This window comes from Lygodium microphyllum, chromosome 4, assembly GCF_053477565.2.
Source record: "Lygodium microphyllum isolate KBCC chromosome 4, Lygodium_microphyllum_v1.1.10, whole genome shotgun sequence".
In the NCBI taxonomy this organism is placed as follows: domain Eukaryota; kingdom Viridiplantae; phylum Streptophyta; class Polypodiopsida; order Schizaeales; family Lygodiaceae; genus Lygodium; species Lygodium microphyllum.
This window is the reverse complement of record NC_141138.1, coordinates 116,206,176-116,230,920: the sequence shown is the minus strand read 5'-3', so window position 1 is coordinate 116,230,920 and position 24,745 is coordinate 116,206,176. Positions and strand designations below refer to the sequence as shown.

The following is a 24,745-nucleotide window of genomic DNA, read 5'->3' as shown; positions in this document are numbered from 1 at the left end:
TTCATAATTAACAACTCTCTATCTTCTCTCTCCTCTCGCAACTCTACTTTTCTCTCTCTCTCTCTCTCTCCCTCTCTTCTCTTTCTCCTCTCTCTACTTGTTTCCCTAGTCTACTTTTTCTCCTCTCTCTTCTCTATTTTATCTCTACCCTCTATTCTCTCCTCTTTTTATTATCTCTCTCTCCTCTCCTCTCCTCTCTCCACTCTCCTTTCTCTCTATTGTCTCTCTTCTCTTTCTATTATTGCTACGACAAGTGTGAGGTGGTAGAACGCTTGCTCAAGTAAATTAGCAAGCCAAAGTTGGAATGCTTGGCTAGATATATGCAAGTCTAGGTAGGTAGACCGAGCCTAACTAAGGTAAGCATGAGTCTAGGTGGCCTAAAGTCCATTCCTTCTCTCTCTCCCTCGCTCTCTTTCTATGGTTTCATAATTAACCACTCTATCTTTTCTCTCCTTTGTCCACTCTACTTTTCTCTCTACTCTCTCCTCTCCCTACTCCCTACTCCCTCTCCCCCCTCTCCTCTTTCTCCTCTCTCTACTTGTCCCCCTACTCTACTTTTCCCCTCCTCTCTCTACTCTACTTTATCTCTACTCTGTACTCTCTCCTCTTTCCACTATCTCTCTACTCTCACACTCTCTCTATGTGCAACAAACTAACCCTTATTCTCAAACATTACCTCTTTTGACGCAGTTATTAAATGCAAGACATAGTTTCTTTCAAGGCAAATCAACAAAACATGTGCCCTGTGTGAAACCTTCTTAGGTGTAACGAATCATAGGATTGGCCCCTTCACTTTCGAAGTAGAGTTGTGATGACCTATTGTTAGTACACCTCATACTCTAATCTGAGACACACTCCTTTAATACACATTATTCATTGCACACGAGGTAAAATGACCGTGACAAGCAAGTATCACCGTTTTGGCTTAGAATGCACATGTCAATCATCATCATGTCTCGTTTTGGAAGAAAAAATCAAATTTCACCAAGCACATTTCTCATCCAATAGTGGTTACTAGCCTATGAAGAAAACTTCTTCTGTCTCTACACATCAACATGCTAATGAAAAAGTAAAATATCCACAAGGGATTTTCGATGCGTTTTCACCATCGTCCCTCGTGTACGTAGGATGTTACCTTACACGTAACAAATCACAATATTGGCCCCTTTACCCTAGTGGCAGAGCGGTGATAAAGATAGTAATAGCAGGATTGGCAGTCCACTTAGCAGCATTTCATGCAGAGAAGAAATAAAAACGGGGGGGACGAGAGCGGAGTTGGTTTCCCGCCTAAAACCAGTTCCCGTCATTTCGCTAAATTACGAGCAAACGCTCTAAACCCGTTTAAATTCGAGACTAAAGATATCCCTAAAATGCCGGCACGGGATTAATCCTATTTTTGAATAGTTATTTCTTTGGGTTCTTTTTTCTCTTCTATTGTACTTCAATTTGTTTGAAGGAACCCTCGCATATGGCGCACAGTATGCTGGCCTGTCTCCCCCTCTTCTTCTCCGTCCGCCTTTGACCACAGGCCGCGGGAACTGACAAGTAACAGCCTCGCTAGCGCTGCTCACGACGCGCCATTGCTCCCTCCCCTTGCATTGCTCTCCATCAAGAAGCATCCCGATTCTCCCCCCCCCTTTCCACCACACCTGTCCCTCCCTCACCAGCCATGGCGGACCTCCCCTGTGACGCTGACGGCATGTGCATGGTCTGCAAGGTCACTCCCTCCGATTCCGACGTCGTTCTCTGCAATAGCTGCAGTAGTCCCTGGCATATGAGCTGCCTGAAGCCTCCCATGGAGTCCGTGCCCTCGGGAGACTGGTTCTGCCCCGACTGCGAGCCGACAACCACTGTGGCTTCTCAGCCCCCTCCAGCTGCCATTGCAGGCGTGGCAGATGACGTGGTTAGTCGCGTCCGTGCTATCTATGCAGACTCTAGCCTTAGTGACCAGGAGAAAGCTAGGAAATGCCAGGACATCATGGGTGAATCAAGAAACACCTCAGCGGCAGGAAATGGAGCTGCAGAAGTAGCTGCAGAAAAGAAGAAGCACAAGATGCTTGAAATCTTTGATGAAAACCTCAACTGCATCTTCTGTATGCAGCTTGCAGATCGACCTGTGACGGTAATATGTGATCCTGCAATACTGCCATATCTTAATGTGCCACTGTAATCCTCCTAACCTTTTAACAGGCAAGACATACAGATATGAGCTGTATGTTTAGTAACTTTTTGCATGGACTGTACGCTAAGCTGGTGGCAATGATATACTTTTACATGTCTGCTTAGTATCATTGGTACTCCCATCACTTGTAAGTATTTCATATGGCTGGTCTGTTTTGTTTTCCTTGTCTGTTTTGCAGACTCCTTGTGGGCACAACTTTTGCCTCAAGTGTTTCCAGCGCTGGATTGCGCAAGGTAAGAAAGCTTGTGGCAAATGCCGTGCTCCTATTCCTGCCAAAATGGCTAGCCAACCACGTATCAACAGTGCACTTGTAGTAGCCATACGTATGGCCAAGTCTGCCTCAACTCCCTCTGCAAACGGGCCTCCAAAACCATACAACTATATCCAAAATCAAGATAGGCCCGACAAATGCTTTATTACTGAAAGAGCCAAAAAGCCAGGGAAGGCCAATGCCTCAAGTGGGAAGATTTTTGTGACAGTACCGCCAGATCATTTTGGTCCTATAACTGCTGAGAATGATCCTATCCGAGGGCAAGGTGTTCTTGTTGGGGAAACTTGGGAAGACAGGTTGGAATGCAGGCAGTGGGGTGCACACCTTCCACATGTTGCTGGAATTGCTGGCCAGTCAGATTATGGAGCACAATCAGTTGCATTGTCAGGAGGTTATGAGGATGATGAAGATCATGGTGAATGGTTTCTTTATACTGGAAGGTTACGATTTGCGAACACTTCTGATTTCTCAATGTTTTTGGAAGAAACATTATTCTAACTGTCTTGAGTCTTGACTATGTTTCTGTGGGTCTTTCAGTGGTGGGCGAGATTTGAGTGGCAACAAGCGTACTAATGACAAGCAGTCTTTTGATCAAACTTTTGACAAAAGCAATCTTGCACTGAAAGTCAGCTGTAAAAGGGGATATCCTGTCCGAGTAGTGAGGTGATTCCTCTTGTTGCTTTTAGATATCTCTGCATCTGCATTGCTCGATAAGTTTGACTACAAAGCATGATGCATCTTTGCATGTTCTTATGTTCAGTAAAGATTCCGGAGTGATGAAGTGTAACTAGCGGTATGTGGTTTGTCTGATGTGACCCGATATGTTTCCTGTATGGAACCGAATGTATTTTGCACTTGATTCATGCAATGTTTCATCAGCAGAGCTATTACCTACTCAAAGCCCCACTTCTATGTAGTTACCTCATGTGGGAGCTGTCCTGTATGTGCTGTAGAGCTCATGAATACGATGCATTTGCATGCTTAAGAAATCTTAAACCAAAGCCATTTTATGCTGGAGTTCAGCTTTAAAAGGGATGTTGCTTTGGTAACATGAGAAGCATTACATAACAAGATGTCTTTGGATCCACAGAGTATTTTCCTCTGAGTCATATATAATGCTGGATGTCTTTGAGTTGCAGATCTAGAAACAAAAGCTTTGGTATGTAGCTGTAAGAATGTATGGTTCTTGTAGTGTATGTTGCCTTGTATAAGTATAGTTCTTTTTCCCATTTCATTGGTGTGAGACCCACTGCTCTGTTGATCTTTGGGCAAGGAATTGAGGAAGACCTACAGTGTCAAGAACAGAGTTCAAACAATTGAAACGTGGCCATGAAGCAGAGTGAGTGCAACAACAACAGGAATCATGCACTGCGGCTTATACTGCTGGATACACAGTTGACCTTATGGGGGCTTTGAACCCCAAACCTGAGTTTTATGAGTCCTAGCCCTAAGATACTGGACTATTGGTTTGGGGATGCCTCGTACACCATCCCTTTAAGCTCTTCAGTGTAGATTTTGTTTACTTTTCAGTTGAGTTACCAATAGTTAACAGGCAAGTTTTGACAAACTTTTGTATTGCTTTACAATTTTATGTTGAAGCTTTGTTTTCAAATTTTGCATGAAGGAAACTGCATACCTTAGTCTCCATTATCCTTGATCTCATGGTTCATTAATTTGGAAAACTGATGTATGTTATCAGGTCTCACAAAGAGAAGCGCTCATCTTATGCTCCGGAAAGTGGGGTGCGCTATGATGGTATTTATCGAATTGAAAAGTGTTGGAGGAAGAAAGGAATTCAAGTAAGCATTGTCAAAACCTCTGCTATGAAGTGTGAGTTTTCTGATTACGCATTCGGTTTGCATGTGGTTGGAATAGCCAGGCCTGAGACCATGAAGTTTGCTGTGAGCCTCTTATTCTTGATTATTCTTGCTAACAAGGAGCTTTTTTCAGGGGTTTAAAGTTTGTCGATACTTGTTTGTAAGGTGTGACAATGAGCCTGCTCCATGGACAAGGTACAGAATAATTCCTACCTCAAGCCAAGTTTTCTCGGGTAGTAAGCCAGTTCCTAGACTAAGTGGGATTGGCTTGCAAGTATTTAGACGTTAAGGGCTTGGTTTGGTGAAGCTTGATCTTAAGAGTCTCAAATGACTATCTTATGTCTTGAGGGAAGCAATTTTAACTCATCAAAGTTGTCTCCATAAGGAATGATTATCTTGGAACTTTGCATAAGTTTCCTTGACAGTGAGTTTTTTCTGGCTACTTCATACATCTGGAATCAATACCTGTTTATCCATGTTTTTGTATTATATGTATGATTCCAAATATAGGCCAGTGCTTGGCTATGTTGCATAACAAGTGCATTTGTGGATAATGTGAATTTCACTGCATTAGGTCGATCTTTTAAGGCTATTACAAGCATCTAAACTAGTTCCTCTATAATGTAAGTTGCGATTGGTTTACAATCGTGTGAAAGACTTTTTGGTGTGGTACACACTTGACCTTGCAGGATATACAGGTGCTTACACAGGAAAGTGGATGTGTGTGCATGCATGCACATGCATATCTGCAGAAAAGCATGCACGTGTGCAGAGCATGTAACTCTGCTGCATTGTGTGAGCTGTTAAGAGTTTCAAATCCTAGATTTATAAACACTCATGCGTATGACTTAGGCCATGCTGAAGTACACTCGAGAAATGCACTCCCTCTTGTCTACCTTGGCATGTGCACTATTCTGGATCCGAGATTGGGTTTTCAAAACATGAGTTGGTTTCTGGTCATGTTATCTCAAGCTTTTCGAGAGCTCATTCCATTTCTTACACGAACCTTTTGCAGTTGACTATTAATTAGTTTTGGATGGACAGCTCTAGCTTCATATTGCTGACTTATGTTGCAGAGTGTCAAATACCATTCATCCCCCTACTCTCTCCTTGTTGAACTGGGTCTGCATTGGAAAGTGCTTTTGGGTTATTCCACAGGGGTGCACATAAGGCTCCTGTAAGAGAGATTTAACAGCTTGAAACTTTGTTTACATTAATTGTTCACTCTGTTGAAAACAACTAAATCTAGAAACAGAAGTGAGATTAAAATGGAAATGGCAGTTTTTTGAGGATGGGGAAATGAAATGCTAGATGATTACAGGGCATTAATAGAACCCTCCAAGAATTGAACCTGCTTTTGGCCTGAACTATAATGCTGACTAGTTATCACCGTGTTGAAATCGGGTGCAAAAGTCTAGTGAGTTAAAAAAATGATTTCCTTTCTCCAATCAATCTGAGTGAAGATCTCCTAAATGCTGAAAATAGGACAGCCCCTGACCTGTATGGCATGAATGCAAGCTGTCTGTGGTGTGAACTGAAACCTCACCGTGACCCGATTGAACCCACACTGGAAGGCCCCAGACCACAAGAGAGTACATTGCTAGACAGAAGTCTGCCATAAGCCAGGATTTGCAGAAATGTGTCGGATTCTTCCTAGGTTGTTGTAGACAATGGCTCCATGATATGCTTTGTAGAGCATTATCTAAAGCCGGATGGCATACTTTACTGCTTGCTGATTGCCTCAGAAACTGATCCCAGCTGAGGGCCCTCTGCCTGCCTTCTGCTTTATGCTGCTTCTGGTTGGATGTTTTAGGAACATGCTGCAGCCATATGCCTTACCTTGCTTGTGGTTGGATGTTTTAGACACATCCTGCCTGCAACCTTATGCTTTACCCTGCTGTCAACCAGTTGTCTACTGCTTTGTTGCTTACTGCACTATGCTGCATTACAGCAGTTTTCTGTTTCCAGGTCTGTATTGAAGAGAGCAAGAAGCATAGTTGCATGTAGGACAGGGTCCAAGATGGTACAGCAGGGAAGGGGACAGGATGGCCGGGGAGGTGTACAAAGGTAGCATCTATATTCTACATATGTCCATCATGTGATGGGTGCAGGAGTGTGAGCATACATGGGTGTGCGTGTGCGTGCACCAAGAATGAAGTAGGCTGCTCAAAATTGTAGTTTAAGCTCCTTATTTCGTGTGTGACAGTGGTGAATGGGACAAGCACTCCTAAAAAAGGAGTGTGTGAATGAGTATGAGAGGGGGACTGATTTTGTTGTGTCTGGAAACTGGAGGGGTCTTCATGCTTTGGGACACAAAAGTAGTGTCCCAAATACAAAAGTTCAGGGGGGTATGTCCTTCAATAATAGAAAAACAATGAAGTTGTTATGACAACCTGACTTTGGTTGTCATGGATATGAATCTAACAGTTTTTGATCGTGATTTTGATGATTTGGGTGCACTTTACATAATCAGACTAGGTGCATTGCATGATATATTGATTGTCCATACAAAACTGTAATAAAGCAAACAAGCTTTGGTGTTGTATGGAAATCAATCTAATGATTTTTGGATGTGGTTATATGAAGTGAGACTACAATGAACTTCAACTTTGTTATTGATGGGTTTATCCATACTCGTTGATTATAGATAACGGTTAGGTCCACTATGCATGACTAAATAAGGTGTTGCATAGTAAATATGTACATGGAAATGTTTGTGTGCAGACACAGATGGACATGCGCGCACACAGAGAGAGAGAGAGAGAGAGAGAGAGAGAGAGAGAGAGAGAGAGAGGCTTGGGATGCAAAACCAGCTGTTCACCCCCAGTTGAACAGGATGGCTAGAATTGCCCTAATCTCTATTGCTGATGTGTTGGAGCACTCAAGCAGTGCTTTGTGGTCATTCTGTTCCATGTGAACCAACTTTCATGTACCTAGAGAGTACCATGATCTGTTGCAACATTTTGGATTCTTTGCTTGTTTTGCAAACGTTCCTTTGGACTCGGAACACCCCTGACAAGATTGTCAACAATCATATGATATTAAAGCAAGCATTTGCAAATTAGATATACCATTTGCTTACCAAGGATCGTGCATGATTAATGAGGGCAGAGCTTGGTGGAAATCTTTGGTGATTGTGGGATGGTTCAACATGACCCCTTTTAGATGCAAAGTCTTCATTTGGACAATGTTGGTGGGTTGTCTCTTCTCCCTGCTTGCTGTGGCTCTCTTGATATTCACCATTTCAAATGGCACCTGCTTTTTTGTACTTCAGTTGAGGAGACCCCTCCTCATTTCTTGCTTGCCATTCACTTGGTGTATATGGTCTCTCTTGTCTCGAGTTTTGGTGTTAGTTGCCAGAAGCTTTAAGCATCCTTAGAATAGGTTTTTGGAACCCCAAATTTACAGGATCTGCACAGCTGTGTGTGCTGGCGGTTTTCCACTTTCTATGCTTTTGGGGATGTTGGCATCGATCATCTGTAATGCTTTCATTTTTGGTGTAGCGTGCATAGCCATATCATTCATTTGTGAGGTCTCCTTCGGAGGCAGTTGAGCATCATCAAGTATGTGGGTCTTCTTACCAAGGATGATCTGGCTCCTTGGTGTGCTGCTGTCTCTTCATTCAGTGTGATACTTAGTAGCCATGTGACTCTTGTAGATTTGTTGTAATTTATACAATACACCATTACACACAGAGAGAGAGAGAGAGAGAGAGAGAGAGAGAGAGAGAGTAGATTGCCAAAAAAAAGAGACTCAAAATAGTTGAACTTGTCTTGAATTCAGTGACGAAATTGGTGATAGACCTCGACCCTTGCCAAAAATTGATGAGCTGAAGGGTGCTGTAGACCTAACAGAAAGGAGGTCTCAACCAGCATGGGATTGGAAGGTGTCAATCCTGCCTGTTTCCAGTCTTTGGACAGTTTGTTACTTGCTGTGGGTCTTGTTGGATGTATGTTCGCTAATGTCATAGTTACCCTTCTTTACACAGGAGGAAGGAGCTTGGGGTTGGGTGACTCCCCCACCTCCCAGCAAGAAAGTTGAAGAAGCAAATGGAGGAAGATATGGGTCGGCCCGAAAATCTTTAACGATGGGACAAAGATTGCTGAAAGGTGAGTGAATAGAGTGCATGTCAATAGGTTGTGGTTATTAGGAAAGAAAAATCTCTGTTAAGAACAAGTGAAAATATAACAGGCAGCCAACCATTACCATTTGTGTCTACAAGCACGAAAGTGTAAGCCTTCTTGCAAAAGGAAAGTTGTGTGATCAGATACACCTGGTCATCACATTTAACTTTTTCAAGGAAAGCTGATGAAAGAGCTTTTAAACTAAATGACATGCATGCAAGTGTGCTGAGAGGATTGCACCAGCTAGAAACAAGTATTTTTTTTCTGAAGCCCTAATGCTGTACAAGTGTTGGTATCATTCATTGTGGGTTAATGTATATGTATGTATGTCTGTGTTTAGATACATCAGGTATCTTGTACAGACAGACAGACACACATGCACACTCTCACAGACACACACTCGAACATATAAATGTCAGATAATTCGTAGACCCACTGGGACTATTTGTCTCTTTGCTAGTTGCTCGGTGGGCTTTTAGCCTGTTTTCATATTTCTGCGTATGGCCTCTGTTTAGTGGTCAGGTAGCCCTCTTGTACTTCCAGCTGGTCTTCAATTCAACCTTTACAGGCGGGGGGGAGACTTGACTGCTGTGTTTTGTATTTCAGAGTTCGGATGTGGCCTATGCAAGAAGGTTCTTAAGATGCCTCTCTCAACCCCATGTGGTCACAATTTCTGCAAAACATGCCTTGTATCTTCATTTGCGGGGCAGAAAGATGTTCGAGAGCGCACTGGTGTTGGTGGACGCTCCTTGCGGACTCAGAAGGTTGTCAAACGTTGTCCCACTTGTCAAGGAGATATAAGCGACTTCTTGATTAATCCGCAGGTATAATTGTCTTAACATTCTGTAGAACTAGAACATGCTTAGAGAATATAATCAAAAGCTTTCTGAAATAGATTTCCTTCTCTCCTGCGTGATCATTCACATTTGATCAGGTTAATCGGCAAATGGAAGATGTGATCCAATCGCTCAAGCAGAGTGCTCAAGATGATTCGGATGTGGAGGCACAAAGCGGAGGCGAGGATGAAAACGGGGAGAAGGCAGGTGTTTCGGGCAAATCAGAGGGCGAGGAACAGAGCAAGGTTGAGGATGGTGTGACGCCTCCTGAGGAAGCGGCCAGTGGGAAACCAGGAGAAAGCGCAAGGGGAACGAAGGAAGAGTCCTTGGAAGACACAATGAGAGAGAGGGAATTCAAGGAGCTCTGCGAAAGGTTTACTGACTATTCGGAAGAGCTGCTGCGGAGCATGCTGGTATGCGATTTGTAAAAGAAAGAATTTGAAATGACTGGTGGATAATATTTCGCCCTGCCTGTTAGTAGAAAAATTGGGTTTTCAACTTGATGATGATGATAAAAGCGGACTACACAGCAGCACACTTGGGTTTATTCCAATCTCTTCAAAAAGAAATCGCGGTTTTAGTAGAGCCCTTCAAATTAGGAATTTGGGTTACCTTTCAAACTCTAAAACGAAGTTGAGCTTTTAATGAAGCCCTTGAAATTAGAAATTTAGTTTACCCTTCAAATTCTAGCACTGATTTGTGACAATGGGTTGATAAAAATTTGGCGTGTTTAACAGGTGGACCAGGAGGGGGACGTAGGGGAGCTGGAGGCGTTACTGAGGACCCTGCAGAAGCAGCAAAAGCGTGCCAAAGGGGGCGGGAGGAAAGGTGGCGGGTCGAAGGCTCAGCAAAAGGTCGACAAAGAGGAAGACGACGAACAGGGGGAAGCAGCAAAAGAGAATGGCACGGAGGAGGACAGAGAGGAGGGAGAGGAGGCACAGGCACCCAAGAAGGAAGAGAAGAAGCCGAGGGCGACCAAGAAGAGGAAGCCGCAGGAACAGGAAGACGGGAAGCAGGCCAAGTCCAACAAGCGCTTGTGTCGAAGCAGCAACCGTTCTTCCTCCTCTGTCTCTCCTTCTAGCCCTCTTCAAGCGGCCTCCGTCGACAGCGACGATTTCGAGTAACCCACCTGTACATTCCATTGCCCTTTTGCCCTTTACCTTTTTTTCTTTTTTTCTTTTTTTTCTTTTTGGGGTTTTTGGGTAAATGCTCTTGGCTGCAGGAAGTTTTGGTTCCATTCTTTTTGCATTTTCCTTGCTGCCTCAGCATTTCTGAAGGTTTTGCGCAAATCAAATCCACGACTAACTAATTCATTGGATTGATTCTTGTATTCGGGAGAGAAGCTTTCTTTAATTTGCTACTCCAAATTTGGCCTTTGTGACAACTGTTTTGTCCTTTTCTACTGGCCTCCTCCGGAGGGAAGCTACAGCATTTAATTGTTGTTGGGGTTGAAGAATTCTCTCTCAAGATACTGCTCTCATGCCTAGTAACATATACGGGAGTTGTTTTCTTCTTTGCATCCTCTACAGCATTTGATTGTTGTTGGGGTTGAAGAATTCTCTCTGAAGATACTACTCATGCCTAGTAACATATACGGAGTTGTTTTCTTTGCATCCTTATACAGCTCGTCAGTAGCTGGCTCTATAGCATGTCTGAACAGAACTTTGCGGCGAGGGGTAGTTACCGATCAAAGCTCTAAACAGTTCAAAAGCTTTGCAAGTCAGCACCCACAAAAGAAAAAAAGAGAGAACTGGTGTGCCAACATTGCGTACACATAAATCGTTGAACCAAAAATTCCACGCTGACTCATTGGTTTCATAATCTTTAATGAAGTCGACATCAATGAAAGGAAGCCTGTTTGTGCACAAGCTCACTTTCGGTTGAAGCTACAACTCTCCGTCTGTTCCAATTACCTTAGCAGCAACCATACACTGAAACCTCCATATCGCGGTTGGCTATAAGTTAGAACAATTCTATAATGTAAACAGCGAGAACTGTACTATTTAAATTTGTAGCTTGAAAATGATCGTCGCACGTTGTACTGGAGTTATCCGAATGCTCATAATTGCGAGGCTATGTTTTTATGGCTTGCCGAGTGCACCACTTGGTTGGACAACAATGTCGTAGGGTGACATCCGCGTTCATATTCGGTGTTCATGAAAGCCCAGTCCAGGCTTTTGTCCATCCACTACACTAGAAACCTTCTCTGGTCCTCCTTGCATGGGTCGCCAAGGAGGTCTCCTAGTTGAAACAAGCCTTTCTGTTTGTTTGGCTCACAGGTTATCCTATCTATACATAGGAACAAATGCTTTGGAGGGGAGGCATCCCCTTGTGGGTATTGGAGGGTGGGCTCATTCTAGCCCTTCGAGCAAAAAATTAGACAGACGCTTCAATCTAGTGTTTCCAAACATTGTTTGACGAAGATACATCAGTAATTCCCACAATCCGTCCGTTTGCTCGCCTTCGATAGTACGAACCAGGAACGCTCGGCTCTCAATATCCATTCGTTGTTGCGATTTACACACGTCTTTGAAGGGGCAATGCCTTGTGTAGTGATCAATTTGCTTCCGGGCTATTAGCAATCGAATCAAACATAATGCCTGTTTGCACATTCCACAGATGCCCATAAAATACATGAGTTACTTCTCCACGGCATGAATGGCTCGGATTATTGACGATAGACTGGAAATCGTCTTAGGAGTGCTGGTTGAAGCAACGTGGTTGTTTACTGTATGCAAATCAAATCGACGGTTTTCATTTCCTGCCATGGGCAAGTCATATACCCATTCAGATCAAGTTGGTGTCACCGGTTTAACATGTTGTAATACGAAGACCAACGGAAAGGCAGACATCAGGAGGCTCTGTTCCGAGTTGCAACTTTGCTTTGGCTTTCTTCTATACCCTCGAGATGGGATGCATAATGTTGTCGAGTCCTTTACGATAATCCTATTCACGTTCGGTCTAGGTCTTTCCAATACTTCCTGTTTTTTCTATCCATGTTCGGTTTATCAAGCTCTCTAGATGGACCTTAGCTGGTATGTTGTAAAAACGTGGTCAATAAACAAGACAGATCGCAGCAGGGGCCGAGGGGTTTGATGTATATGAGTGGGTGGGGGAGTTGCAACATTTGCCTCCACCTTGGTTTATGTGGGGCCGAAAGGTTCCCTTTTGGGACTAATGGGCTGCCTCCTTTTTGGCGTGTGGGCGATCCTTTATGGGTGGCCACCCACATCTCCCCTGCCTCTCCATCTGACATGGATGAAGCCTTCGTTCCTTCTAGCATTCGTTCTGTTCCTTTGCTTGAGAAGTGCTGCTATTGTTGGACACCGCTTCTAGCGCATGTTCCTTCTCTTCGCTTGAAGCCTTGCTTTGCTCATAAGTTCTTTATACAGCACAGGACTAGTTTCAAGATAATCTGTTATTCTCGTTACATGTGCAATTATATTATGAGTGCTCTTTCCTGATTTTTACTGCATAATTTTCTTTCTTTTTTTTGTCTATAACATGAATGTGAGATGTAAAATGGAGACACACCATTAGCAAAAAACGAATGCTAGAAGGAACGAAGGTTTCATCCATTCATGTTGTAGAGATTCATTTATTTATTCATTCGTTTATGGGATAGGAAATTAAGATCTCTTCGACTTTACTCTCTTTTTTGTCTTGTTATCATTATAAAGTCTTATTTGCCTTGCTTGGGCTATTGCTAGGATACTGCAATTTGTTCGCATTAATGGTTTTTGTTCTAATTTTATGTACAATCTATGGCATATTTGTATTTAGTTGGTAGTTTCAATAGGGTAATTTTGATGGAAAAGTTGGAACTCTTTCATGTAATGTGCCTTGAATGGGCCACAACTTTGGTTGGAGCTAGAGTTGAACATATAAGCATGGATGACATATGGTAATATTTTGTCCTGGGCATAGGTGTGTTGAAACCATTTGTTTTAGTGTTTTATTTAGACATTTTGTTAGTCCAACTGTATCGGGATGATACAATGAAAAAAAGGTTGCTTAGATCCTAAGACATTTACATATTTAATGATGTTTTAGTTGAAAATTTGCTGTCGGAGTGATAATATAGTTTAAGGTAGGTATGGTTGCTAGTTACATTGTCAATTAGCAATTACATTTGGCCTTAACTTCACACCAACTGGTTACATATTTTTTAAGGATCCTATGTATTTACTTCCATAAATTCTTTCTTACAAGAGGTTAATAGTTCTCAAGCTACTAATTCAATGGATTTTGAAACTTTTATTCATTGTAATTGTCTCACGAGTTTAACCAAATGCTTGAAAAGTTTCACATTTTATAGTTTTTAAAGTAGTAATTGTGTGATGCAAAATTGGTTGATTAAATTGCTATACATTTGCATAATCTTGGGTGTCCAAATATCGGATGGGCATGGAAGTATTTAAGAAATTGCATTTGCAATGCAAAGATTTGGGTATTGTAATTCTAAGATCTATTCCTCAAGTGGCTTGAGTGGGTGAATACATGGGTGTGTAAGTTCAAGTCTTGCGTTATGGGTGCGTGAGTTCAATGGTTCATTCTTGGGTGTCCAAATAATGGATGGGCATGAAAATAGTTATTAAAATTGCGTTTGCAATGCAAAGCTGTGGGTATTACAATTCTAAGTTATTTTCCTCAAGTGGTTTGAGTGGGTGAAGCGTCTTTCAAATTTCAAGCTTTTTTTAATTTAAAAAAAGTATTTTCCTTGATTCTCATGTTACACCAGTTTTTAAAATATAAGAAAAGTTAGTGGTTTTTGAATCATTATTCCTAATCAAGGATATCATGCTTTGTATGTTGAATAATTACTTTTTTGTTTCACAAAAGTAATGCTAATAAAATAAAGCAATCTTAATTTATAGGTTTAATCTTCTCATAATAATACAATTTCTATTCCTACATGAGAGGTGTTTGTATGTATAGTGGTCTCTTAAAATTTGGATAGCTTAAAATAATTGTCTTAGATGCTAAATCTTTTAGGTTTTAAAATGCTTATTGGCATGTATCAGGACATTTCAAATTGTTTTCTTTTTGTTTAAGAGTTTATGAAGATGAATTGCGATTTTTGCTAATTTAAGTGTAAAATCAATTGAAAAGTTCATGTGAAGACAATGTTATTCCAAAGTTTTAGGTTTGGAAATTGCATTTCTTATTGCAATTTTGTTTGGGTCAATTTGAACTCATTTTTTACACATCATGGGACCCAAAAAATTACTTGAATTTGGTTCCATTTACACTTTTCAAGTTATATTGTAAGCTTAAAATTATGAGAAATTTCCATTACTTGTTTATCACATTTAGGTGTTTTTTCAATGACTTTGTTTGAATCATAATATAATCTAAATTACTAGCTATGCTTGTTGCATTCAATTATGACTAGATGAATTGCAAATAAAGCGTCTTGGTTTGTCTTAATTATCTAGAGGTAATCTCATAGAAGATTGTACATTTTGTATATCAATACTCTTGGTAGTGGTTCTCTTGTTTTTATAATGGGTGAATTATCTTTAAGATTAAAAAAAAAAAAACAAGCCTTGTAGATGCAAGGGCATTGTCCAATTTAAGAGGGAACTTAGAACCTTGGAAAAGATCCAAAATACAAACTATTACAACCATGTCTACTCCATAACCTTTTTTAAGCATCCATAAGCCCCCTTAATGGTGTGCTCTTTGCTCTTCAACGACTTGAGAGTGCTTAAAATAATAGTTCTCTTCTCTTTGATGACCTAAGAGTGCTTAAAATAGCAATTCTAGGACTAGGCCATCCTATTAATTACTTCCATACGCCATTTTATTCCTCTCTTTTTAGATTTAGTTTATGGCTACACCTTGAAGAACATTCCAATGTCTTAAGAGATTTTGGATTTAGATTCGTTGAATCACCAAATAGAATCACTTTTTGGGAAATGTTTTCATCAAATCAACCCTATTTACCCACTTTCTCATTCTATTCATAATCAATATAGTTTGTTTGCAATCATAGAATAGATGACCATTGGAATCTTCTTCTCTTTTGTAGGGCACATATATAGGTAAAACCTTTGTACATTTGCTTAGTCTCTTTCTTGTAGGAAGCTTATTGGATTTAGATTTGTTGAATCACCAAATAGATTCGCTTTTTGGGAAATGTTTTCATCAATACCAACCCTATTTACCCACTTTCTCATTCTATTCCTAATCAATATGGTTTGTTTGCAATCCTAGAATAAATGACCGTTGGATTCTTCTCTTTTGCAGGGCACATATATAGGTAAAACCTTCATACATTTTGCTTAGTCTCTTTCTTGTAGGAAGCTTATTGAACACCACCTTTCACAACATAAGATTTTGTCTAGTTGATGGTGTAGCCTTCCATACCCTTATGTTTCTTTTCTTTAATGTTTTTATTATAGTCTTTAGAAATCTATCCTTCTAGTCCATAGCTAGCTTGAGAATAAATTAGGGATTGTGTGATTCAAGATCCTTGTCCTTTTCACATTTTGATCCACAACGTAAGATTTTGTCTAGTTGATGGTGTCGTCTTCTGTACCCTTATGTTCCTTTTTTTTCACGTTTTTATTGTAGTCTTTCGAAATCTATCCATCTAGCCCTTAGCCAGCTTAAGAATAAATCGGGGATTGTGTGGTTCAAGATCCTTGTCTATTTCACATTTTGATGGAGGCTTATTCACCAAAGATACCATCACTTTCAATACTTCTAAGTCCTCCATTATAACTATAATGGGCCAATCTTCCCTTTTCTTAGCTAATACTTGGCCAAGCCATGCAGCTTCGTGTCTATTCAACAAGAATTTCCTCTGACATTCGTCAATAGTGAGAAATGCTAAATCCACTTTGTCCCACAAATCAATCCCACTAATGGCTCCTTTATCCATTAGCTTTTGAGTCATTTTGAGATTTTCGTGCAATGGGATATAAGGTGGGCCAAAGCTTTTAACACAAAAGAAGATTGATTGAACGAAGGGGTCTCCCCTCTCATCCTTTATTCTAGCCCGTTTTGCCTTCGCCAAAACAAAAGCCCAAGCATTAGCTAATGCTTGAGCTACCATGCACTAAAGAATCCTATTTCGTAGGCTTGAAAGAAGAGGGTCAAGCCAATGAATCTATGATGTGGATTTGCCTTTTAACCTAGCCTTCTCTAGCTAGCCCTTCATTAGGAAGGCCCATAGTTGCTTTGAGTCCATCCTTTTGGGAACCTTAAACATTAGAGATTGTGCTCCAAGTTTAAGATTAAGAAGACCTAGTCCACCTTGAGTTTTAGGAGTTGTTATTTGAGAGCAAGTGATAGATCTCCAACACCTAGCCTTGTTCATGTTCCACAGTATTGAGCTCATTTGTTGGTCCATCCTCTTCTATGAGGTTGAACTGAAACCAAGGATCATGGATAAAAACACAAACATTGAGGCCACTAGAAGTTAGATCACCATCTTGCCACCAAAGGAAATTGGTTTGGCTTTCCATTTAGTAAGTTTATCATTGATTTTTCCAACTAGCCACTCATGCTTTTTGATTCATAGAGATTCCTATTCCCATTCGGCACCCCAAATACATGAATGTTTGCCCATGTTTGATCAATGACACCCATCTCCAAAAGCCAAGGATCATGATCATTCCAGCTCATACTTTTGTTTACTAACCTTTGAACTTGAGAGATTAGATAATATATCATAAGTCTCCATCAACTTCTTTACAGACCCTTGATCTGCTGAAACTAGATTTGAGTTGTCATCAACAAAAACTATGCCAAAAGTTGTATTTTTCAATGGGTAGACCTTTCATTGTTCATTCTTGTAGCTTTCTATCTAGATTGCTCAGTAGTGGATTTGTGACAATGGTGAAAAATAAGGGTGCTATTGGACATCCTCATTGGATGGACTTGGCCAAATTGAAGGTCTCAAAGATACACCTATTCACAAAAATCACAATTGTGTCGGAGAATAAAGATTGTCATGCCCAAAAAGCCATTGCCAAAACCCATCACCTTCATAACACCTAATATGAAGTCCCGGCCTACCCTGTAATAGACTTTTTTGAAATCCATATTTATAAGAACATAATCAACACCCAAGGATAGGGCATGATCCATTAAGAATATTAAATTCATGATGGCATCATGAAATTTATTTCCTTGGACAAATCCATGTTGCATCGGATGTATGCTCTTTCCAAGCAAAAATTTGATGCAATTTGCCATGCATTTAGCTAAGATTTTGTATATGACATTAAGCATTGTGATAAGTCTCCATTGACCTATCAACCTTCTGTCATGCAACTGAGTAGTGAAGTGATGTCTTTGTCACAGTATTCCCAAATAGCTTGTAGCACTTCAATTGGGATACCATCGATCCTTGGAGACTTGCCAACCTTCATACTTTTGACTGCAAAGTTCAATTCATTTAATGAGAATGGCCTGTCCAACATAAGTGCCTCCGCTCGTGTTATTAATTTAGGCTCAGTCTATGGGAAAGCTCCCAATCTTTTCTCATATTTGGCATCTTTTTCAAGGGGCTTGCCTATGATTGCAGACATCTGTTTTGTGAAAGCTTTCAAAATATCTGCATCCTCTTTAAACATGTTTCCTTGTTCATCTTGAATCATTGTTATTAGTTCTCTCTTTCTTGGCTTTTACGGAATGTAGGAAGAACTTGTTTGGTGCATCACCCTACAGAAGCCATTAAGTCTTGAGTTGCACCTTAGCAGCTTCTACTCTCTTGGATTCTAATTGTTGGTCAAAAACTTTAGCATCTTTTAGTAACTTCTACAGAATCACATCATGTTGATTGTCTTTTAGCAGCCTCAACACCATTCTTTTGGATCGATCAACATTCTTCTCCTCCCATCTTTGTTGCTTTGCGGGTTGCTTATGTCTGCACTTGCCCATTTTTGTAATAGCTCCTATAGTTGCATACCATTTGTCCAAGGGATTGGCATGCTTGCCACTAGCATTCCTCCATGCATTGCCAACATCCTTCACAAAAACATGATCATCAAGAAAAGAAACATTAAATTAAAAAAGGGGGGGGCGGGGGGGGGGGGGGGGGCGCTGTTGTTAATCTGGCCTATGAGGGGGCATTTCAAACAGATGAGTACATGAGTATGATCTGAGGAGCTCACATTCGTGAGGATGAGGTAGCGTGACTCCAGACATGCTCACCAACTTCCTCCTAAAAGATATACTTTGTCTAGTCGTGTAGCTCTCCAATTATCTCCAAGTTTGTTGTGCTAGGTGTACGGGGAGTCATTTGCAGATGCTATTTCCAACAAGTCAACCAAGCCATGAGAATTCTCAAGATCCCTCCACCTATCCATTTCCACTTCTTGCATATTTCAAAATCCATGTGATCTATCATTAGGGGAAAGGAACATATTCCAATCCCCTAACAACAGTGCATTACTGCAATCCAGCTTAGTGGACAGCATCTCCCACAAACCAGCTCTCTCCTTTGGCGCACTGGGGGCATATATGAAAGCCACAGTCACTCCGAAGCCTGAAGTAACCAGTTTCACTGTAACATAGCTACCATCCCCTTGGTTCCACACTTGCTTTGCTTCAAATCTGTTATGCACCAAGAGAATCACTCCTCTCATGCCTTGGACTTGACAGTCCCAAAATACATTATAACTGCTGAATTGAATGTGCTGAACTTTAGGCACTTGAAGTGCTATGATGTCTGGTTTTCACTTCCTTATTAGGGCATAGCAAACTTTTTTCCTTCTGTGAGACCCCAAGCCCCTCACATTCCATGAGACTGTTGTTACCTTTAGTATGGCCCTAGACATCATAGAAGCCATCTACTGTTTCATCATCTTCCTCCAAAGCTGCATAAGAATTGCGATTGACCTAAGGATTTCTTGCCACTTTCTTAATCGATATCTTCCTCCTACCTTTGATTGGCATTGAGATAGATGAATCAAAGGTATTGAGATAGATGATGAACCGAGTTGCCTTGTAGGCTTCTTTGGTATAACATTTTGTTTATCCTCTTCCCTATGAAGTGGCACCACTTGCTTCTTTGATGGACTGGTTTTCTTTTCCAAGGGCTATGCCTTGCTCGCATCAACATGCAGCTTCTCCTTTCCCTTATCATGTTTCAAAATGTTACCAGGCACAATCTTTTGCATTGCTGGTGTCAGGGTGGCCACAATTGCTTGCCTCTAAGTGGTTTTAAGAGCAATCGGTGTATCTTGAACAGGGTCGCCTTAAGCAAGTTTCCTTGGGCATTCTTTGGCGTAGTGCTTGTATTGTTTATAGAGAAAACAGGCATCGGGTAAGGCAGAAACTTGACACCAGCGATGACTTTGATCCCATTCGGATCAGATACCTCCAATATATCAGGTTGCCTTTTTTTTCAATCCCACAAGATACACATTTTCTTTTCAGCCTTAAGAGCAACATTCTGATTCGCCATTGCTGGATTATATAGCACTTTACGCAGGGCTTGCACGAGCACAGAGACCTTACTATCCAGCCATATCGGTAAGCCTGGAAACGATACTCAAACAGGGCATTCCTGTTGTAGGACATCATCTGGTGAGAATCCAGGTGACCAAGGGATCGAATACAGCAGGTCTCTTTATATCCAACTGCAGAGTTGATAATCCACTCTCTCTTTACATGAGAGCCCACCACCACGAAGAAAGACCCTTTACCCATGAAACAGTATTGAGAAAGTGAAGCCCTACCTCCATAAGTACTCAAGAACCATTTGGGGAGCTCTTCTTCAGTCAGCAGGCAACTGAGGAAGAACATGTAGAGCCTGCAACTTTAGGTAAACTCTAAGTATCTCTATTTGAGCTTCGACAGAGAGAACGCCATGGGAGTTTGCAAGACCTGCTTCTCCTCCGTGATTGTAGCTCTCCTTTTGTCATTGAACTTCTTCTGGTCTTCCCGCAGCAACTTCTCGATACCAATTCATCAGGTACACTGGACAGAGCACTAGCATAATCCAACTCCATTGCATCCCCACTCTTCTGTGATTTTCCACCACTAAATGGTTACTGTCGGCCTTGAACTAGAACATTGTCCTCCTCTTTGCCGTGCAAGCTTCCTCTCTCTTGTCGATTGCGTGGGTCTCCCTCGTGTATGGTTTTGAAACCGATCGAGTTTTATTTAAAATACTATTTTCAATCTATTGTGCATTGTGAATAGCATCATGTAATGACATGTTATTTTGTGTCTTATAAGACTTCGACATAGCAAATCAAAGAAGCTCATCCTTACTTTTTTTTAAATATAAAAATTGGAAGCATGACTCATAAAATTCAAAATAGACTTAAAGAAGAGTAAAGTAAATTTGAACAACATACTATTGGGTGTAATGTTTTCCTGTATATGTAGTGGATATCTACTCCATGTCGTATTTATAATATTAAAAAAAATCTTGCTTTGTTCAAAGATAAACCCTTTACAATCACTCTTTTTAAAAGATGCAAATGTTGATCCCATGTGTCGGGTGAAGAGATAGTATATGCACGAATTAAGTCAAGAATGATGCTATTAGTAGCTTCAGTTTAGCCATTAGTTTCAGGATGGAAGGTTGAACTAAAATCAATTTTAGTACGAAGGTTGGAGAATAAAGTTATTAAAAAAGTATTGTAAAAATGTGGATCACGATCGGATACAATAATGTTTGGCAACCATGATGTACAAAGATATGCTTAAGAAAAAGAATGGTAGCTTGTAAAGCAGTTAAAGCTTGTGCTTGTGTTTGATTAAAGCTTGTGCTTGTGTTTGAGAGAGAGAGGGAGTGAGTGTGTGAGGATGAGGGACCGTGGTGGAGGTCTCCATCTTTTCCTCTCTTTTTCTTCTCTTGTCTCGCACATGGCAATGGAGCTTGGAGCTTTGAGCTTGCACCTTGAATCGTGGAGCTACCGAGAGCTTCTAAAAGAAGGTAACTCGATCGAGCATGAATGTAAGCTTACTATACTCGTAGGTGTGAGAGTACACACGACTATGTGAGAGGTAGCAATTGCACTTGGTTTGAAACGCTTGAAACAATAAGCGGTCCGTGGGTCTTAGCGGTTGAGTGAGAAGCTCTCACATTTGGTTCTGTTTTTGTTGGGACAAATGGATTTAAGCTTCGAGTGCTTGTGTACTCCGAATCGGGCATTGGAGTAGGGTTTATTCTAAACCAGTGCTTGAGATAGATAGAAAGCAAGTCGAAAGACATTCAATCTCTTTGGTTTTTGAGGTTTAAGTGATTAGTTTAGATTAGATTAGGTGTTTGTTTGTAGTTTGGATGCATTTAGGTAAGGAAAAATAAGAAAAAACAGAGCAGCAAGTAGGGTTAAAGTTGTAAACAGGGAAGAATAGGGAGAAAGAGGAGCTTTAGTGCATTGAGAGGAGAGAGAGAGAAGGGGAGTGGAAGATTGAATGACGAGGGGTTTAAGGGAAAAAGAGAGCAAAGGGGAGCTCATTTCTGCATTTAGAGTTGAGAAAGAGAGAGAGCTGGACACGTTTGTTGCAGGGCAATAGTCAGGCAAGGAGTGCTTTGATTCGTGTGATCGGATGCATTCATGAGCTATTGATGAGTTGGGTTGATTGCTAACTTCTTATTCTTGGATCTTGGAGATTGCCAGAGGTTGGAAGGAAGCATAGCAAGTGTCGCTCCGGATTTTTGTCAAGGTCCCATCCATTTTCGCCGCGATGTTCAGACCATCCGATTCCAAGAATCAGATCGTCTAATTGTCCCAAAGACGTTCGATTTTCATAATTGGACACAATCAAATCGTTTGATGGATAGCAGTCCAGAATCAGACAACCCAAAAATCGGATAGCTTTACTGTCCGATTTGGACAAATCGAACTTGGACAGTCTAGAATCAGACAGCCTAGAATTGAATGTCCGATTTTGGGAATCGGAACAAAAACTTGCAAATTGGATGAGAAAATTGAACATCAAATTTTGATAAACTCTAACCTTCCTAGACCTTGTAAGGAACTAGCCCTAGCTGTAGGACACCCCAGTAGATCCCTAGGTGAGTGAATAGGGCAATAGAGCCGATTGACCCGAGAGTTGAGACCCAACAATCCAGGAGCGATTGTGGTCACTGACTATACCCCAATAGAGGTCCGAAAGGATAACTTGAACTTGCTACCCTTCATACCACACATTAATTGTGCAGCATGTACCTAGAGTGGACCATTGCGAGTAGCCACCACTTGTATGAGAGAGCTAGCATTAGCTGAAATCAATCAAAGGGAGTGTGATCTACATTGATTGTGATTGAATTCATACACTTTATAACATAACCACTTGAAGTGCACAAGGAAAAAGAGAAAGCTTGATTTGGCACAAGTCCACTCCACCACACGTGTGTCCAGTTCGTGTAACATTGCAAGCAGATTTGTATAATAAGAAACACACTAATGGGGTCTAAAGTAAGCAACGAACCCACTAATAGGAGCAAACCCCGAGAAGCTAGATACGACTCGAGAACCAAGACTTGGAGTAAGTAATTGCGAATTGTCAAGTGACAGAGAAGAAAGATAGAACCGATAGGATTAGTGACACAGCTTTGCTTGATTTGATAATCTGATCAACACACTAGTTGCTCATGAAACCATCGACATGTCTGGAACCAGTACTAACCCTGAAAATAACGAGCTTGACTTGGGAGAATTTCCAATCAACATTCAACAAATGGTAAACCAATACGACCTGCAAACTAAAATGGTGCATCATGATAGACCAGCCGAGGACATCATAGCCAATCTCGAGGAAGAGAGAAGCTTGGCAAGAAAAGCGCTGCAAAGCATAGCTGCTTATAACCAAGAGCAGCGGGCTTAGAAGCTAAGACAAGATATAGAAATGCGCGAGGTTCAGTGCGTCTCAGCTCTCGCTAATAACTTAGAGGGAGAGAGCATTAAGAGGCTAATCTTACACTGAGTGAGCTTCTCTCACGAAACAACTCTTAGATAATATAACTGCAGAGCAGATTGGAGCAACCCTAACGACTATGTTGCTAGCATGATCAAGAATCACGCTAAACTATAAGAGCTAGACTAAAGTACTTGCGGTTGCTAAGCAACTCGACAAGGATTAGCCCCACAATGACCTGTATAGCTTTGTGGAGCAGTCTAAGCAAGTATGCGAGGCAAACGGCCTCACAGATCTTGCTTAATGAGCATAAGCTTTCGGACTTTGCCTAGGAGACAAAGGACAGACGCGGGTTACTAGCCTAGACAATGCTGCACAAAATGATTTTAATAACCTCAAGAGTCTTTACCAAGAGGTTCTTTGAAGCATGATACTAGCCTAGGAGACAAAGGATAGACATGGGTTACTAGCCTAGACAATGCCGAACATAATGATTTTAATAACCTCAAGAGTCTTTACCAAGAGATTCTTTGAAGCAAGATACTCTGACAACGTCATCGTCAGGTTGATGAATGTCAGCCAGAAGGATAAGGAGGATATCCGAGACTATGTCACCCACGCGTGCAAAGTCTCTTTAAGAGAATCCTAGCGGTAGAATGACCTAACGAACGAGCGGTCTCCACTGTATTTATACAGAAAATCTAAAGCGAAGAGCTCTACAAGGCCTTGGTGAGCAATTCGAACTTGCAAAGGGATGTGCTAGCTAGGGTCTTTGAAGAAGCCATACGCGTGAATGACTTGCTCAAGGAGAGAAGCTCTAGGATCATGACCTGAGAGATGGCACTACCACTAGATCCTCAAAGAGAGCTAGCTAGAACACACAAAAGACAAGGGAAGGGCATCGACCAGAGCCAACTAGAGCCAAGAGGTGGCGGACATGTAGTTAGAGTTGGCTAAGCTGCAAGAGATGATGAGAAGACCCACATGACCTCATGTGCAATGCATGCATTGCGGAGGAAATCACTTCCCACCTGAATGCTTGGATCCTAGGTCAAAGCCATGCGCTAATTGCGGTAGGTTTGGACATGACGCGACATGTTGTAGATTGCCAAGACGATTTCCATACTTGCAACTGTACAATCAGCTGTACTATCTAGGGAGTAGGTCAACAAAATTCAGGAGCGGAGCTCCATTAGCTCTCCTACCACCCAATGACTCAAAGCGAGCCGTCCCCCCTAGGATGGACATCAATCCTACAAGGATACCTAGACTACTTGGACCCATCACGATCCATCCATTGAGTGACGCTCCGATACATTATGTAGAGAAGCTGAATGATGATAAAGCATACGTGAACCCTTATGTCTCTTACAATGAGGAGGGTAACCCTATCTTGATGGATTTCAAACCAGTGCCGGTGACGACGTTAGGTAGGGGAAGATGTAGAGGTCTAGGAGGACATAACCAAGAACCCATCGTGTGGACTTGCGGTTACCTAGAGCATATCTCATCCCACTATCTCGAAAGGAAGAAAGCGAATCAAGACAAAGCCGACTTGAGATGTCCAGAGTGTGGGATCATACACTTATATGGTGAGTGCCTTAAGCAGAAACCTTCCACGACTTCGACAATTGTGCCATCCATACTGTTGGGGCTGTTCGGAGTCAAGTCACTTGATGGGG

General features: G+C 41.4%; 1 protein-coding gene across 1 annotated transcript; it reads left to right on the top strand.

Moving 5' to 3' along the window:
• The first annotated feature begins 1,434 nt into the window (after positions 1 to 1,434).
• VIM1 (Zinc finger (C3HC4-type RING finger) family protein) lies at positions 1,435 to 11,014 on the top strand. The gene is made up of 10 exons (XM_087676460.1): positions 1,435 to 2,122; positions 2,361 to 2,893; positions 2,991 to 3,116; positions 4,153 to 4,252; positions 4,404 to 4,465; positions 8,054 to 8,156; positions 8,259 to 8,379; positions 9,001 to 9,218; positions 9,329 to 9,643; positions 9,968 to 11,014. The coding sequence occupies exons 1-10, from the start codon at positions 1,670 to 1,672 to the stop codon at positions 10,352 to 10,354; spliced, it is 2,418 nt and encodes an 805-aa protein (XP_087532586.1). The 5' UTR covers positions 1,435 to 1,669; the 3' UTR covers positions 10,355 to 11,014.
• The last annotated feature ends 13,731 nt before the right edge of the window (positions 11,015 to 24,745 follow it).